This window comes from Pogoniulus pusillus, chromosome 6, assembly GCF_015220805.1.
Source record: "Pogoniulus pusillus isolate bPogPus1 chromosome 6, bPogPus1.pri, whole genome shotgun sequence".
Lineage (NCBI taxonomy): Eukaryota > Metazoa > Chordata > Aves > Piciformes > Lybiidae > Pogoniulus > Pogoniulus pusillus.
The window spans coordinates 35,195,842-35,213,324 of NC_087269.1; the positions used below are offsets into that span (position 1 = coordinate 35,195,842).

The 17,483-nt window shown below is 38.0% G+C and overlaps 1 protein-coding gene across 2 annotated transcripts in view; it reads right to left on the bottom strand.

The window, feature by feature from the left end:
- The window catches only part of JMJD1C (jumonji domain containing 1C), a 178,726-nt gene that overhangs the window by 113,795 nt on the left and 47,448 nt on the right, over positions 1-17,483 (bottom strand). For both annotated transcript variants that reach the window (XM_064145197.1, XM_064145196.1), the window contains exon 2: positions 4,012-4,176. Coding sequence is in view for 1 of the 2 variants with exons in the window: in XM_064145196.1 (XP_064001266.1) it covers positions 4,012-4,176 (165 nt within the window). In the remaining variant the exon portion in view is untranslated. The remainder of the gene's footprint in view (positions 1-4,011; positions 4,177-17,483) is intronic.

Here is a 17,483-nt window from a genome sequence, read left to right on the forward strand (position 1 = left end):
TTTTTTCTTGAGTTTTTGCAAAATCTCCCTGCTCAACCAGACTGGTCTTCTTCCCCCATGGTTCATTTTTCAGCACATACAGGCCTGCTCTTGTACCTTCATAATTTCATCCTTAAAGTAAGCCCAGCCTTCCTGGCTCCCTTTCTTTTTGAGGGTTAGTTCTCAAGGAACCCTCTGAACCAGCATGCTGAATAGATCTAAGTCAGCCCTCTAGAAGACCAAGGTAGAGGTTTTGCTGACTGACCTACTAACTTCACCACATATTGAAAATACTTTCATATCACCATTGCTGTGCCCCAACCAACCTCTGACCACCTCATCTTCCACCAGCTCTTCCTTCTTTGTAAGCAGTAGGTCTTGTGGGACACTACCCTTGCTACGCTCACTTACCAGCTGTAACACAAAGTTGTCATCCACACATTCCAGAAACCTTCTGAACTGCCCAATTTCTGCTGTGTTGCACTTCCAGCAGCCATCTGGTAAGCTGAAGTCCCTCATGAGAACAAGGTCTAGGGAACAGGAGACATCTCCAAGTTGTTGAAAGAATGTCTGATCAGGTGTCTTTGTCCTGGTTAGGAGGGGCTGTAGCAGATATCCTATCAGGATATCAGCCTTGTTGGTCTTCCCCTTTACCCTCATCCATAGACATTCCACCTTTCTGTGTCTAACATCAAATTCAAGGCAGTCAAAGCACTCCTTAATATACAATGCTCCCTCTCCACCTCTATTTCCTTGCCTAACCCTTCTAAGGAGCTTGTAGCCATCCACTGCAACACTCTGACCATGTGAGTCACCCCTCTATGTTTCCATGATAGCACTTATATCAAGGTTTCCCTGGAGTACAACAGTTTCTGATTCCTCTCCCTTATTCCCTATATGCTGTGCATTGGTATATAAGCACTTCAGAGAGGGAGTTAAGCCATTAGTTTTCACTCTTGCTATCTGACTATTCCCAGATTTGCACAGTGGTCCAGAAGCAGGTGCCTAGTCATGGTCAACAGAGTGACCTGGACAGGATGATGCGTATGTCATTGCCACTAATACTCCAGGCTCATTTACAGCCAATTTTCCCCCTTCAGTATGACTGAGGCAGGAACTCAACTAAAAGAAAGGATAATATTATAATGAAATCAGGCATAATGTATCCCTCCTCTGTTACCCAGTTTCTGGAACTAAGGAAGATGCATCTCAGCACCTGACAGTCTAAAATCTTCAAGCACGGCTACATCAAGTCAATGGGCACTGTGTTTTCAATAACAGTTACACCACAGGCATTCAGGCAAACAATTGCAACCAGATCAAATTCTATTAATTTTATCTATGAAGTGAAGATGACTTTCTATCATATATTTGAGTAACAAAATATATCAGTAATTGTGATACTAGACTGATAACTGTCCATAGAAAACCATAGCCTCTGTCTTCTGATCAGGTGAGAACCCACACAGTACATAAATAGACTACGTTGGTCAAAGAAGACAAGAACAGCAGATGATAATCATTTAAATAAACAAGCATTTTCCATTCACTCCATGAAAGACATAGATCCTGTAGAACTACTATGTAAAATAAATCGTTTTGATGTGTATGCATTAGCATCCAAAATAAAACTGCAGCAGAAACGTTTTTCCCTTTGCTATTTAATATGAAGATAGTCAGGTACATGAATATAAAAACCACAGCATATTTCATCTCCTCCAAAAAGCGAGCATTATGACATCCACACTCAGAATTGCACATAAAAGTGAAGATATTCCTACCCTGTTTGGCAAATGATATTTTTTTTACCATCTTTCACTGTTTTCCCAGGTAATGATTTATTAAAGTCTTGTTTTCACCAAAAAAAGAAAACCAAACCAAACAACAAACCAACCTTCATAGGGGTTACCAGACTGTTCAGACAGTCTGGAAACAAACCCCAAGATTATTACAGCCATGTGAGCACTATCCCTGATCCTCAAAGCTTGGCACGCTCAGTGCAGCTACTGATAGAGAGCAGAACTTTGGGAGGTCTTTATGGAATGAATCTGCTCTAACTAGAGTTAATATCCTGTATCCACACTTTCTAATATGTTTATTTTGGAATAGATGACTAACAGGGTTTGACTCAGAAAACAATTGCTAGAACATCTGTAGGCAAGCCAAGTACAAATGATGAGAACTTGTCATCTTCAACATCTGGAAACTGTGACCCAACAAGCTATTTGAGCCCCAAATTGGACAATGCGATCTCAATTTTTTTTAATTGTAAAAGCAGGAGGCAGATCTTTTGCAAACATTCCTTCTCAGGAACGCAAACATTAAACTAAGAACTTCAAAATTGTTAAGGTAGAGATGGAAGGAAAAACAAGGTTTCTGCATTCTGCTGGACCAGCACAAGTTTGAAGAAGAGAAAAAAGGTGCAACTAAAGTATTTTCACACATTAGCAAAGAAGATACGCTTTTGATTCGCAGACAAGATCATCAACGAGACTGGAATACTTTGTAGAAATACACTCCTTCTAAACCTGAGAGTCATAGAATGCACTAGGTTGAAAGGGAGGCTCTCTATCCCAGGGCGCAAGATTAAAAGCATGTAAAACAATGCTTTTGTATTTAGATTTAGAGTATTTAGATAAGACGTTCTAAGTTGCTAACAGATTTTTAAATCACCACCTCTGCCAAGGACAGATAGGTGGCTTCAAAGAGCAAATGACATGACTCTCTCAAACTAGAAGTTATTGTTCAAGGATGTACTAACATGAAACAGAAAATTTGCCTGTCCAAGCAGATAGAGGAAACAGGCTGCACATCCACAATGTTAGCTTGTTTTCCTCAAGCACATTAGCACAAGCATACAAGGTGAGTCAAGAAGAATATTAAATGAAAAGGAAACAAGTTCTACCTAATCCATCTCTGCATCTCTTCCACTGACAACCTTTCTTGAACAGCCTGCTTCATGACCTTCAGCATTACTGTTGCAACCACAGTTCAAGAACAATAATTATGTGACAGCATTTCAGAAAGTCCATCAAGTGCTCAGAGAAAAGAATACAAAGGGAGTATTTAAATGAAACAGGCATAGCTCAAGCCCAGAGCGCGGGGGAAATAATTAAAAAAACCCCAAACAACAATAAAAATACAATATACCATCATCTAAATTTATTACAACTACAACTTTCTAAAAATTCAAGACTGAAGTTACAGAGACAGAGCTTAGCATCAAATATACCTAAGACATCCCTTCACGAGGCAAACTTGCTGGAGCTCCCTTTCACCTGCCACTTTGTGAGGAAATCTTCCCCAACCCTCTACAAAGCGATGACATCCAACATAGCAGGTTCCTGAAATTTCATATCTGAAGATGCAGACAGTGCTACTAGGTTGTTTTGGGCGTTTTGAGAAAAACACAAGGCATGTTTATTGCTTATTAAATTATCTCATCAGATCCTTAATATTCATCAGGCCTGTCTGAAGGCATGTCAAAAACAGACAGTTCTCCATGCAGCTTTAATGTTTGGGCATCAGTCCAAAAAGGATGAGAGTCACACATGAACAAGGCAAGCAATTAGAACTTATTTAATTAGTCTTTGCTCACTATCCTCATCTTTCTGAACTGCAGCCTGAATTCTAGATACACTCATATGCCACAAAGGGTATCACAAGCTTAAGGGCTTATTTTTCACCTTAGTTCCAATCCTCTGCAGAGCAGTAAGATGTGTTGCCAGTAAGTTCATATTTGTAATGCATTTTAACTATGTAAAGTGCCATTTGTTCTGCTATGTCTCTCAGAAACTTGTTTTGCAGTGCTCTAAGTTGATTCAAAAAGAAAAATGAGTCCCTAGTATTACATCACTCCCATCCTTTCAACATAAACATATTTTATTAGTGTTTTTTTATCCTTTTCTTACCCTCTTTCCCTTCCATGATCATCATCTTTCAGCATCACTTAAGTAACTTACACTTTCCTATGGAGGACAGAATTAAAGAGATTGAAATAATTTAGTAAACGCAATTGCTCAAGTATCTTACCAATGCAGGCCATTGAATTTGTTTGATCTTTGATCCCTGAGTCTGGCTTGGGTCTTTTCTTTTCACCCAGACCAGCTGGTACTCCACCAAGAAGGTTGCAAAATCTTCATAAACTTTAACCCATTCTCGCTTTTCCCATTCAAGGTCATCAAATTCCACATACACCTGGAGAAATTTAAGAAGAGGAGAGGACACTCGTTATTACACATACACATTATGTTTGCATCTATAAGCACATTTGAAAGCATGTGCTTAAAAACAGAATGCCAAGAGCTTACTGTTATGGGATTGAAATAAATCAATTCCTGCACCACAGAATGATTTTTTTCTCAGCAGTACACTTGTGCTGAGTAGAGAAGGGTTACATTTGCTGAAGCAGTACCATTAACATTGGGTATGTTATCTCACAAATGGGAAGTCTAATGCTAAGTTTTTACTACTATCTTTCAAGTAATACATACAACTGTTTACATATCAGTAAGTTTTAAGAATACATTTCATTCGCAGTTCAAATACTTGTCATGTAATACAAATCAAGAACCAGTGTTTGGAGAAGAAGAAGAAAAAAAACAAAAACCCAAAACCCCCCACACCAACCCAAATAAACAAGCCAAAGGAACAGAACCAGAAAGGACATTCTGAGTTTGCAGACCCTGCTACTACAAGCAAGCCTAAGGAGAAGCAGCTCCATACTTGTTGGTTCTGTCCTATGGAATCCCACTCCTTTGGAGAAAGAAAATATTTACACACTTTTTATTTCCAGCTACAATAATTTGGAGAGAGTTTGCAAGTATTTGATCTTGTGCCATCCCTGTCCTGTAGGTTATACAATCCCCCCACAACACGTTCTTAGAAAACAATCATATCCTCCTTCAACTGCATTCACTAAGCTAAATATGTCAAATCTTTTGTCTTCTCTGGTAAAAGGAAAGGGTAACTCAGTCTGGAAACTATCCAAAGCTGTCTGCATTAGCAAACACAAACTCTTCTTAAAAAATGGAAATTCCTAAAGAAAATCAGCTTGCTTTATAAAAAGAAGTCACTGCTTGTCACACAAACTGCTACTTACCTAAATCTCTGCACACCCAAGGCAATTTTTGAAATTGGAGTTTCTTCCTTGATCTGATTCTGAGAAGTTAAATCACTGTCACGAAAATATTCTTGTCTTTTTAACTCTGGTTAATTTTAGGCCTACAACATACTTCCTTGTCTAGACTTGCTGTCTCACACTTTCCAAACGTGTACCTACACTATGCTCCTTCTCCCTTTGGTGTGCACAACTTCAACATGCACCAAGACTTTTCTCATTCCTGAAAGAAAATTCATGATCTGAGTTTCTGTCCCCCCTCGCCAACCCAATAGGTACTCTTTTTTAACCTCATTATTCCACCTATTCTATGTCTATATACCACTTTTACCACTTTCCTTTCCCTTCCCTCTTTGAAGCATCAGATTAAAAAGATAACTACCTAGTGCAGCTACTTTTTTCTATGACAGCCCATTACTGCATCTCCATTTAACATTTGTCCAAATAAAAAAAAAGAAAACTATTTATTCTCCCGTCAAGGTCTGCTCAGTTTATCCATTTATTTCACTGTGTCTCTGCTTCTCACAACCTCCACAAATATAGCAGTTTAAGAATTAACACTCTGTTTTGGTTCTAAATTATAAATAATAGAGGAGAACTTTCTGGACATTATTTTGGATACAGAGTGAATACGCAGAGCATTGGTTGTAAATAAGGAAATAATGATAAAGTCTATATCATTTATTGGTTTGCTAAGAGGGATGAAATGGCAATGTATAAACAATTTCTCACTCTTTGTTCCCTTTGCCTTTTGCTTTCTGCCTTCCACCTCCTCCACTTCTCTGTGCATCACTGAATAATAACCTGAACTGAACTGGTAACATGTGAGATCTTGCTGGTTTTCTGTGAGGGGGGGAGAAGGTGGTGTTGGCCCCTTCTGGGCTTTCTTCATCTAGCTGGGGGAGGATTTGATTTCTGTATTATTTCTGAGTTATACATTATTGTATATAATTGCAAATACTTTCTTACTTCCAAACCTTCTGAGCTAGTATGGTAAGCTTGATTAGGAGACTAATTTTCTCAAACCCACCACAACAAACCACTTGCTGCTCTGACTATCCACAGCTATTGCTCACAGTGCACCTGACTCCTCCTCACTCACCCTTTTACCAAATACTGACACCCAACCATCATTGTCATCGTGCACACTCGTCGTCACCAATACCATATGCACAGCCAACTAGATTTTACACCTCTTATCTCACATGTAATTTTACTACTCAGTTTCTTTCTTTCCTGCTCTTAATCACTGGCTCAAAGTAATGTGTGCACAGGGCATTTACCTGCATTAAATGCTGCTGCTGCTTCATTTCCTAAGGGCAGACCCTTCCCTCTGGATTTATCATCTCAACAGAGGGAATTTCTGCCATTTGCCTGCTGCCACTCCTGTGGTATTTCAATTATTCTGGCTGATCACAGTCATCCACCATCTCTGCATCACTTTGTAGATCAATGCACCTACTCTTTTAGTTTTTTCCCCTGCCCATTTAATGCATTGAAATTATCAGGAAACCCTTGCGGTCTTCACAGTGACGTTAGAATCTGTTCCTTAGGAATGGTTCATGCACAAAGTCATCCTCTTGTCTCAACTGCTTACTATTACAGATACCAACGGTTATTCTAACAAAGAAGGTTGAAAACTGAAGCAAAACCTCAAAACTGCAACTGTGGAGTGATACTGAAAAGTGTCTCTTAATGAAAAGTAAACTTTCCTATAAATTGATTATAAAATGCATAAAGTTGCAGAATAATTATTTCTTAAGCCAAACAATTAATGGTAAGCATATAAATGCTTTGAAGCACTGAGAGGAAAACACATCACAAGACAGCAGTAGTATCTTGTGTTTCTAGCTAAACTCTGCTAAAGAGACATTTGTTTCTGCAGCTGATCAAATGATAAATTTTAGAAGACTGTCTTTGGCAGTGGCCTAGTCAAAAATTCATTCTCTAAAATCACATTCCTCCTGACCCTTCCTCCTGAAAACTCCACTCAGTTATTCTGGATTGATCAAATAATTTTATTTTGTTACCTCGAGAGGCATTTTCCTTGGGTAGTCTATTACAGAGTGTAAGAAATTAAGCACCCCACTTCACACAGCAAAGAATTGAGAATAAATAAATGTTAGCAGGCAAGGGGAAATGGGATGAATAAATGTTTAACAACACAGGTAAGTCTAAACCAGAGTTAGCAGTTCAGAAACCACCACACTAAAACATGCTGTATCTTCTGGACAGTAGCCAAAACTTGTGGATAACTGTGACACAGTGTAGTGTTTGTGTACAAGTTTTGTACCCCAAATAAAGCAAAATCTGGTACAACGACAGTGGGAGTTACTGCTGAGCTATCTGCAGACTCTCCTGGCACTGTATAATTAGATCTTCAAAGGAACAATTCCAAGAAAAGTGGAGAATGGAGCATGGCACAGATCCAGCCTGCCATTGCCCAGGGCACCATATTCTGCCTCTAGTAGGATACACATACAACCTTACTTGGGAATTAGTTCTGCCAGCATCCACTACAGTCAGGTTTCTATGCCAAGACTGTTAACTCTCTGCTGGTTTTGCAAAAGTTCATTTTTGAAAGACAGAAACAACACATTTGAGTCCAATGCTTTACCCACTCTGTTTTTTGCTAATAAGTACTTAAGAACATCCATTATGATTTTTTCTGAGGCAACTGTAAAGTCTCTGAAGAACACAGACCTTGACCTACCACTCAGAAAAGTGCAGGATCCCCAGCAACACAATTTATAAGAGAGTAACTGGAGAGGAGGAAAGGAAGCAATCCAGCAACCTATGCCAACGAAATAAATTGTGGAGCCAGTGTTAGACTCCCCAAGGAGTCCAAAGGCTGAAAATATTTAATCTTCCTTGCTTCACTGATGAAACACTATGCAGCAAGAAACTCCACAACATTTGTCTCCCTAAGAATGAATGTTGATTTGGAAATTTTTCAGCCAAATTTTGCTTCCTTGCTTTGTTAGCTACGCAGAAGTTTGTGTTCCCAGAGTGACTGAAGTCTTCTCAGCACATATGCATTCACTTAAATAAAAAGGAGAAATTCCCACTGGGATGACATTATATTTATAATTGGCATTAATGTGCTAATTTTGTAACTCACTATTTTCCAACAGGAAGCATTATAAGCTTTTAGGATGCTTTTCCAAGTAAAGCAAGACAACAAATTAATTTCCAACAAAGTCAGCCAAATAATTGCAACAAAATCTTGCCCTTTCAAAGCCAAAACACAACAATCACAGTGAAATTGTCTACATGCATGCAGTGCTGTGATCCAGAGTCTTTCGGTCACTTCCACTCCACGTAAATATATCTGACCAAACAATATCTAAAGTGCTTTCAAATGTCACAAAAGCACATTTACTCCCAGCAAACTTGATGTATAATGTTAAAAGCATATTAATGGATCCATGGATCCATTAATCCGTGGATCATCCACTTTCTTAAAACTACCTGAATGGGTGAAATCTGTCTGCAACACCCCCACACTGTAGTACTGTTACATGCTGCCCACAGGCTGGTTAGCGTTTAAGACAACTGCAGTGTTAACAACGCAAGAGCTGACTTCAGGTTAGATTTTCCCTGGCAAGACCTGCATGCAATAAAGCCACAAGGAATGATTAAAAACTTGCTGAATTCTAAGACAACGTAATCTCTTGCAACAAGGAAACAGTGTGCTGTATATTACTTATTTACTAAGTTTCCACTGAGTCTGCTAAAAAGGTCCATACATCTGATTTGTATTAAGAGAATACAAGTTCCCTTTTCTCTCCCAAAGGAGTGCACACTTTCCTCTTTGTCACCTAAAGATTGTCAGCAATACATATATTTCCGGGGGGGGGGGGAAACAAAAATAAAGCAACTTCAAGATGTTTTTAATAAGGCAAAGAAAACACTTCTGCTTTTGTACCACATCAGTCTTTCATAAACACAGGTTTGTCTACTGACCTCAAGGTGAGTCCCAGAGCACATCCCATTGTGCTTCACTCAACATTTTTAAATTCAAAGAGACAAGACAGAATGACACCGTGTGCTACCGTAATGCACACCTACTTTTTACACTATTTGTGAGAGTCAAGAACTCAAAACTAAGGTGCTAAAAGTTATCTGTGGAATTCAGAAATCTTAATTACACATCTTAAAAGACAGAGCTAAAACTCTCAGCATGTAATCAAGCATCAACAACCAGTTGTCAGATTTCCAAACTTATGAAGTATGCCCAGATAAATGTAAGAATGTAAACTTTGTATGTAATTCAGCAGAAATTTACTTGAAAATATGCAAGTATAAACCCCCATGTTTCAGCTGCAATATTATGGGGGGGGTGGGGGGTGTGCACACGCATGTGTGCATGTGTTTTGTTATGTTCTTAAAACGCACAGTGAAATCATCAGAGACAAAGGAAAAAAATCCTGTTTGATGCCTCCAAATTACACACAGCAATGAAGAGAAACACAAACATCACAAGATGGCAGGACGAAATTCCCAAAGGAGCAAATTAAAATTTAAGTCCAACTTAGTCTTTCCCTGCCCATATTCTCCAGTGTTAACTGCAACCTGCGATTTTTAATTCTGGTGCATATACATTTTACGTAATGCTTAATAATGGCTTATTCTTAGCAGAGTAGAGAGGTTTTTGGGAGTTTCCTGATCTTGAGAGAAAATCCACCTTCTGAAAAGAAAATCCAATACATCAAGTGAGCAGCCAGTGCCTCACCCTCCTCCCCACACAAGTGGACAGAAGCAGTGAGTCTGTGCACAACAAACCCAGCAGCCATCAGCAGCAATACAGGTTTGAAATGGGCAGGAAGGTTTCCAGAGGTCTGAACCCCACACAGCAGCTTGCTTAGCTTTAGTGTGTTTTTTTAGTGTTGTGTGTAGTTGAAAATCAAAGAGAGAACACTAGACTCCAAAAAACTTCTCCATCTACTTACTGAGATGGATGTTATTGCGAAATAACTAGCTGTAGTTTATGCCAGATAGATATAAGTACAGAGGAAATAGACCCAGTAAGGGTTGTTTTATAAAACTTGGTCCTTCTGTTCTGTTCCCAAGGTCTTTGCCTTCTCAGGTTTTTTCAGATAGTTTCTTTGATTCTAACAGCACTAGCCAGCAGTCAAGTCTTTCTGAAGTTTTCCCAAATATATCTTTCTAAATAGGAGGATTTTTTTCACTGTGAGGGTGACAGAACAATGGAACAGGCTGCCTAAAGCGGTTGTGGAGTCTCCCTCCCTGGAGATACTCAAAACCCGCCTGAACATGTTCCCGTGTGATCTGGTATAGGTGATCCTCCTCTCGCAGGGGGTCAGACTAGATGATCTTTCAAGGTCCCTTCCAGCCCCTGACATTCTGTGATTGAACTAATCAAACACAATCAAAACAATTTACTATAAATCAAAACAGTATAATTATTACTGTGCTATACAAGTGCTGCCAATTTCCATATGGAAAAGCAGTGAAATAGCAACCAAAGACAGCAGGGGGTTTGCTGTATGATAAATGGTTTACAATGTTGTTCTATGCTACTAAAATTTCCCCAGTCCCTCACATCAGCATTTCAGTCATACTACACTGAAAATAACTCATAAAAGAACCATCATATTCCTTCCTTCATATATTGAAATGCTAAACATTTCCATTTTACAAACTCTTCAAGTGAAACAAAGAAAGGAAAAAACCAGAATATTTCAAAATACATTGGCATCAGTCCATACAGCCTAAACCCACCCAAAACAGCTGGAATAACAGCAATATAAAGGTCTTAAATTAGCCAGTTCTTCAAGATTAAAAAATGGGGGTGTGATCTTTCAAATAGCCATCATTTTTATTGCAAATCAGACATACTCATTTCAAAGTACAAAAAATCCTCATATATTTGTAGACAAGAATGTATTTACTTCTGACAAAAGAAATAGCAAATGTACTGAGTAGGGGTGGTTAGACACCCACAATGCCACAGAAAGTCTTGAAGAGAGCTGAAAATGTTCTTGATGAAACTGATATATACTTATTTATCATAATTTTACAATTCTTCCACGATTTAAGTTGTCTCAAAAATGCAAGACCTCTGCATCTAACTCATCTCATTTTTATGCTATTTCAACACTTTAAAAAAAACAACACAACATGGAATTGTTTGGATAAATGCTCAAACAAAAATTAATGGCAGAAAATTTAATTCTCTCTTAAATGGAAGGGAAAAGTCTTGGTACTTGCTTGACTTGACTATGGAAGTCAAAAGGACAACTCCTCAAAGATTATATCCTACTACCACAAAAGATTGTACTGATGATTCTGAGCACTCAAGGTTCTCCATATATTCAAAAGAAAATGGAATAGGTGTAGCATCTCAGCAGGAATCCTCAGTTGTAACCTTGTAAGTTGAGTATACAGAAGAGACTGGTTCATTACACCTGCAGGATATTAAGGCTCTGTAGTTTCAGAACTGCCTTGGAAAGCTCTAATTTTTTTTGCAGTACGAGTTCTGGGTCTATCCATAAGGAACAGGCAAGACTTATTTCCTGTAAACCACTGAAAGATCCCACATAACAGCATCCAGCTACAGCCCCTCTGAAATACAAAGGGGCAGGCCCTCCAAAACCACTACTCTCATTACCACAGAAAAAATAAATTCCACAGCCTCAGGATCATCTGCTGTAGTTTATAGAACTACATAGAAGAGGCTGTAAGCTAACTTGAGACACACAGTGACAGACATTCTGAAGCTCAGGCTGTACTTGAGCTGCCAAGATCACTCAATACATTGCATACATGAAGGAATAAGGAAAACAACACTGATCTCTCAACTGGGTTCTGAATAAACCAAAGATAGACAAATATTGGAAGACGTGTCAAATATATGCCATGTGCAGGAGGGAAGAGGGACAGATGTAACAAATATATGCTTCAATAAACATGAATTTTCAAGGAAGATTCCTTCTATCAAGCTTGAAAACATAAAAATCCTACAGAGAGGCCTTTGAATACAAACAATTATGTATTTTGAGCAAATGGTCTCAGGTTACCTTATCTGGGAACAAATGCAGAAATAAGCAACAAGTAAGGTTCATGGTCACTTTTGAACAGCTGAAATGTGTGCTTGAACGTTGACAATAAAGGAGCATTTTGCAGAGAAAAATGGTTGCAAATCTGTAGAAAAATAGCAGTACTATTTCAACAGCTTGCTGCAGTCTGGAGCTTGGATTGCTAAGCAACCAGCAGCACATCATGTAGAGTACAAAGTAAGATTGCAGGGAAGACGACAGAATAAAAAAAAGCATCCTACTTGGCTGCCCCAATACCAACCTTGAAAAAAATGGAACAAAATTTTAAACCACACATCTTTCATCCCTCAACTTCAAATGCACCTTCCAAAGAGAAAACTGAAAGGAGAAGTTAGAAACCACATTAAATTGCATGGGGGGGAAAGAAAAACAGTGAAATGTACCATTTGTATGAAAATTTGATTCTTGAAAAATACTTGTCCCTCATAAAAAGATAATCCACAGGAACACAAAATCTCCTAAGATATTTTAATCAGTTTGGTATTTAAAATACCTGGCATAACCATGTGCCAAATTTTTTAACAATTATGGATCCCAGCAGCAAAGTGAAGTGACATGTGAGCCCAAAATTAAGTCATGATGTATAGATATACAAAGAAATCAAAGTCAAGTAGCCACATTTTAAATATGTTTTAGATGTCAAAATGTCACTCATTCCAAGCAAGAAATAGAAGTGGCAATTTGAAAACCACATACACCATTAAATCATAGCAACAACTACTTAAAATATATACATTACACAAAAAATCCCCAGTCTTTCAGGATTGAGAAAAACAAAACAAAAAACTTTCCAATCCTCTTTGCTATCACATAACACAGCCAAACCTTCTTCTTATATCTAAAATTCTATATGTTAGTTTCTTAAGAAACAGCAGTTAAGGAACATACATTCTACAAGAAGTTTACAAATCCCAGATTGAATGAATGCACATAGCTGGAACTTAAAATGACCAAGACCTAAGCAAAGCTAGGATTATGAGTTTATCTGAAGCCTCACTCCATCTGAACAGGTCATATCTGAGCCCTTGCTAGCAGGAATCAATCTAATTATCTGTCTTCAGGTGAGAAGTCAAAGCAGTCATCTTTCCAAGGTTTGAAGGACTAACGTCTATATTAAACCTGGACCTAGAATTACTAATTAGTATCTATCCAGTTTTGTATGTTGGTACGAAAAGTGATGCCCACCAATGCAGAGCTTGTAAAAACACTGAAATTTTTCAACAGCAAATACTTCTTTGAGGTCAAACAAAAAGAGATTTTAGTAGACAAGCAAGATTTAAATTGAACTTTTGATACCTGTAGGAGTAACTGAAGACAAACAGTTACTAAGTTCACACTAGCTAAGACATGGATGTATTTCACTCTACTGTCATGTTCCATTTTTGTTTGGGGGAATCTGAATCTTGAAATCTTCTCCTTCACTGTTGTAACTGTATTCAGTGCTACCTTGCAAGCAGAATTACTCTACTGTTTTAGTCAGAGGTGGCTTCTTGTTACCATTCCAGAATGGATTTCAACATCTGTCTCTCACTGCTGATCTCTGTCTAATCCTTCATATTGGTGAGTAATCATTCATTTTGAAACAGACTTTCATACAATCTGAATGAAGACACTTGCTTATAAAATATTCAAAAATCAAACTTACAGAAAGCTACTTTTTTTTATGAGTTAGCTGAAACATTAGAAAATAAATATCTGGACTCATAGGCTGAAGTTTTAAAGGATTAAACTGTTGCAGAAAACCTGCTACCTTCCTGCGGGAACATGGTCACGGCCTCCACAGATCAGTGTGATCAAAGGCAATGCCACATGGACTCCATACGATTCAATGTGAATTATGCCAGAGACATTTATTGATCATTTCAGCTCTCATTATACAGCTTCAGAGCATAGAGCACACATCTACACATTAGCATAATTAAGCAAGGACAACCCACGCCATCTGCATAAACCACACCTTGTTTTCCTCATTAACAAGGTGTCCATTATCTATCCTTTCTGAGATAAGGTAGCCAGCAGCTGGTGGGAACCAAGGTCAGCATCCGCCCATCTGCCTGTTACTATCCTTCTTCACTTTGCATTCCCATATCAAACCTTTTCAAGTGATCTTTATTTTTCTGTTTAACATGAATTGTGAGGCTAGATTTTACAAAGAACAACTAGGTGTCACGGTTTGAGGGGTTCCAGGTTATCCCAAACTTCCTAAAAATCCACAGAGACCAAGATCTGTCCCAAGTGACAAACTAGTCATCCCTGGATATCATAATTATGTTATTAAATCCCATAACCCTGCAAATACTTTAAAAGCAAGCAGCAAAGTCAATTCGTTCTCATTTCTCCCTGCCCTTCCAGCTCTCCAGAGGGATCCTTATCTGCATAACCTGGTAACTATGTAGGAGTACCCTGTATGCCATGGCTTTAAAGGCCATGGGCCACAGTGAATCCAGCCTGCTTGGGCCCAACTGGAGACAAAGGGGGATGGGAGAAAATGAGCATTGGTGTTTTAGTTGAGGGGAAGGTTTTGGGGGAATTCTCATGTATCCTGTATCCACATTAGGTGTTAAGGATTCATGTATGCCGGATCTTTTCCTGCACGTTTTCAAAGCACAATCTTGCTGCATTTTCTTCTCCAATTCAGTGAAGCCATTATTATTTTACTGGCCTTTTTCTTTAGAAAAAAAAGAGTGAAGTCAATCCGTAAGTCAGTCTGTCATGCTCTTACACAAAACCCTATGACACTAGGTGATTACAGTTCACAGTACACCAGGGCATAAATATCCACATACTGGAATCAAGGTTCATTCCAATTCCGAACTCAGTTATCTCCAAATACTACTAAAATGCCAGAGAAGACTAAGACTGTGGTGATGGCACATGAACAAACAAGACATCAGGAAACAGCTTGCCTAAATTAAGCAGCATTTTGAGAGCAGGAAGAGCATAAGCACTGATTCCTGGGTTTTCCAAGGAATCTGTCTTAATCCATATCCTCGGCCTCTTCTTTGCCATAATGGCCAGTCCTCAGCCACAGAGGTCTTAAATTTCTGAGCAATAAATATACACCCCTATATAATTTCTAAACTTTCAAGAAATACAGCAGCACTATGAGTAAGTTAGGGAATCATATTTTCCATTCAATAGGATTTATTCCACATCAGAAAACTCATTAGAAACATGCACAGCTTGGTCTCAAATCTAACCAAATGCTTATTATTTGTTGATGCATTCAGAAATTCTTTTAATAGTTGTTTATTTATATTTTTGAGGTTCGTTTTTAAGTAATAATAAACTTTAGGCACTGAAGTGGGAGCTTCTGCACTCAGTTCATAAAAGCAGTCAAGTGACATTATCTCTATGTTAGTATCAACACTCCAGAAAAGGAACACAATCACTTCAACCCAGCACTGTCAGTTGTGACCATAGGTTCTTTGGGAAATGAAATTATGATACTATGTGTAATGGAGATGAGGCTTTCTGGTGCAACTGAGGTGTTACAATACAGACCATGCAAGAACACACAAGAACAGTTCAATTCCTGTGAAGAACTGTCCACTTTGTTGTTGCTGCTGCTAAGACTACCATACAAGGACTGCTTCAAATAAATAGAATTATTGACGCATAAAATCTTCAGGAATATAGGGTTGGGAAGTTACAGAAATCATTCATGATGTGTACATGAAAATTCTTGCAACATGTTTGTCTCCTAGTCTATTTTTAAAAACTTTTGTGCTCTCATATAACATTAACGTTTTGACCTGTCACAAAACTTCTCACATGTGAGGATGGTCATTCAATCTATTATACACCAAATATCAACTAGTTTATATCAGTAGCACAATTCCCTAAACTACAGAGATTTTTTTACCTTAATTGTTTAAAAATATTTTAAAACTTTTTTAATTAGAAATTATCCTAGAAATCTCCAAAGTAAAATTCAAATAAACTGAAGATAACTAACGCTATGCATTTTCTGCTCTCCTAGTAATTCCTGCAAAGATCTTTTTAGAGAAGAACAATAGATCTATTGATAACACCCAATAGAACAACAGATCCAACAGATAACACAATTAAACCCTCAATGCTTAAGCCCAGAAGTAAAGACCTAAGAACAAAACACTGGCAAGGAGTACACATCAAAAGCTGCCTAATGAACCAAATGAATTACATTAATTACCGCATTAGCTATCTCTGGGTAACTTACTAGTGAAAACCTCAAGCAGACATTCCCTGTAACAACAGCGAGTATATTTTTTGAATAAATGGCATTTAAAAGATGATGATGATGATAAATTACAAGCAAGTTTGTCTATGCATAATGATTTTACATGCTGGAACTGTAAGGGCTGTGATTTAAAAAAATAATTTTAAAAAAATCTTGCCACATTTCAAAATGTATGCTGCAGAGAAGAGAACAAAAAAGCATTAATTCAGAACTCTGCATAATTTTCCCACCATCTGTGCAAGTTTCTGGAACAACAACAAAAAAGGTTTGCTGTATGTCTAAAGCAGACTTCAATGATAGAAATTATACATAATATAAATGAACCTGCCATGGCAAAGATAGTTACCAAAGTTACTTAAATCCTGTATGAAACTGAACTGTTACAATGTGAGGGTTGAAGTACAAAACCAAACATTGGTACTTTTTATCTCCTCCTTTCTCCCCTTCATGTCCTCCCATCATCTTGTAGACTCAAAGTTCAAATATGGGGGTTTGTATCACCTGATTCAACTACTGCTATATACAAAAGTCAGAACAACTTCCTCCAATTTTTTAGCACTCATTGTGCATTTGCAAGTTTATTTCCCATCGAATCCCTTGTAAAAATTTCATGACTGAAACACCAGACTTCAGTGTCTTTAAAGAAATGTATCAAATACTAACACATTTCATCTACTTTTAGTTTGCCGAACGAGGAAACACCTTGAAAACAAACAAAGTAGCCTATGAAGTGGAATACATTTATATACCTACTGTTACAGTTACACAGCACAGAAAAGACTTCAGGAAAAATGCGAGTAACTAAGTAGGGCCTTTATAACTTCCAGAGGGAAGTCAACCAACCACAGCCTTCCCTGAGTGAACTTATATTTGACAACTCTATTATGATAAATCAATGCAAAAAAAATGATACAGCATACTCACATCATACTTCTTATCATTCCCCTTGGGAATGAGCAATAAAATTACTACTCAAGGGGCACAAGTGTTCCCTTCAGGAAAATGAAAAGACTGCAAGAAGATATTTTTGACTGAAGGAGTCACCAGCTGCAGAACTCTTAGTGGTGCAAGATAACTGAAG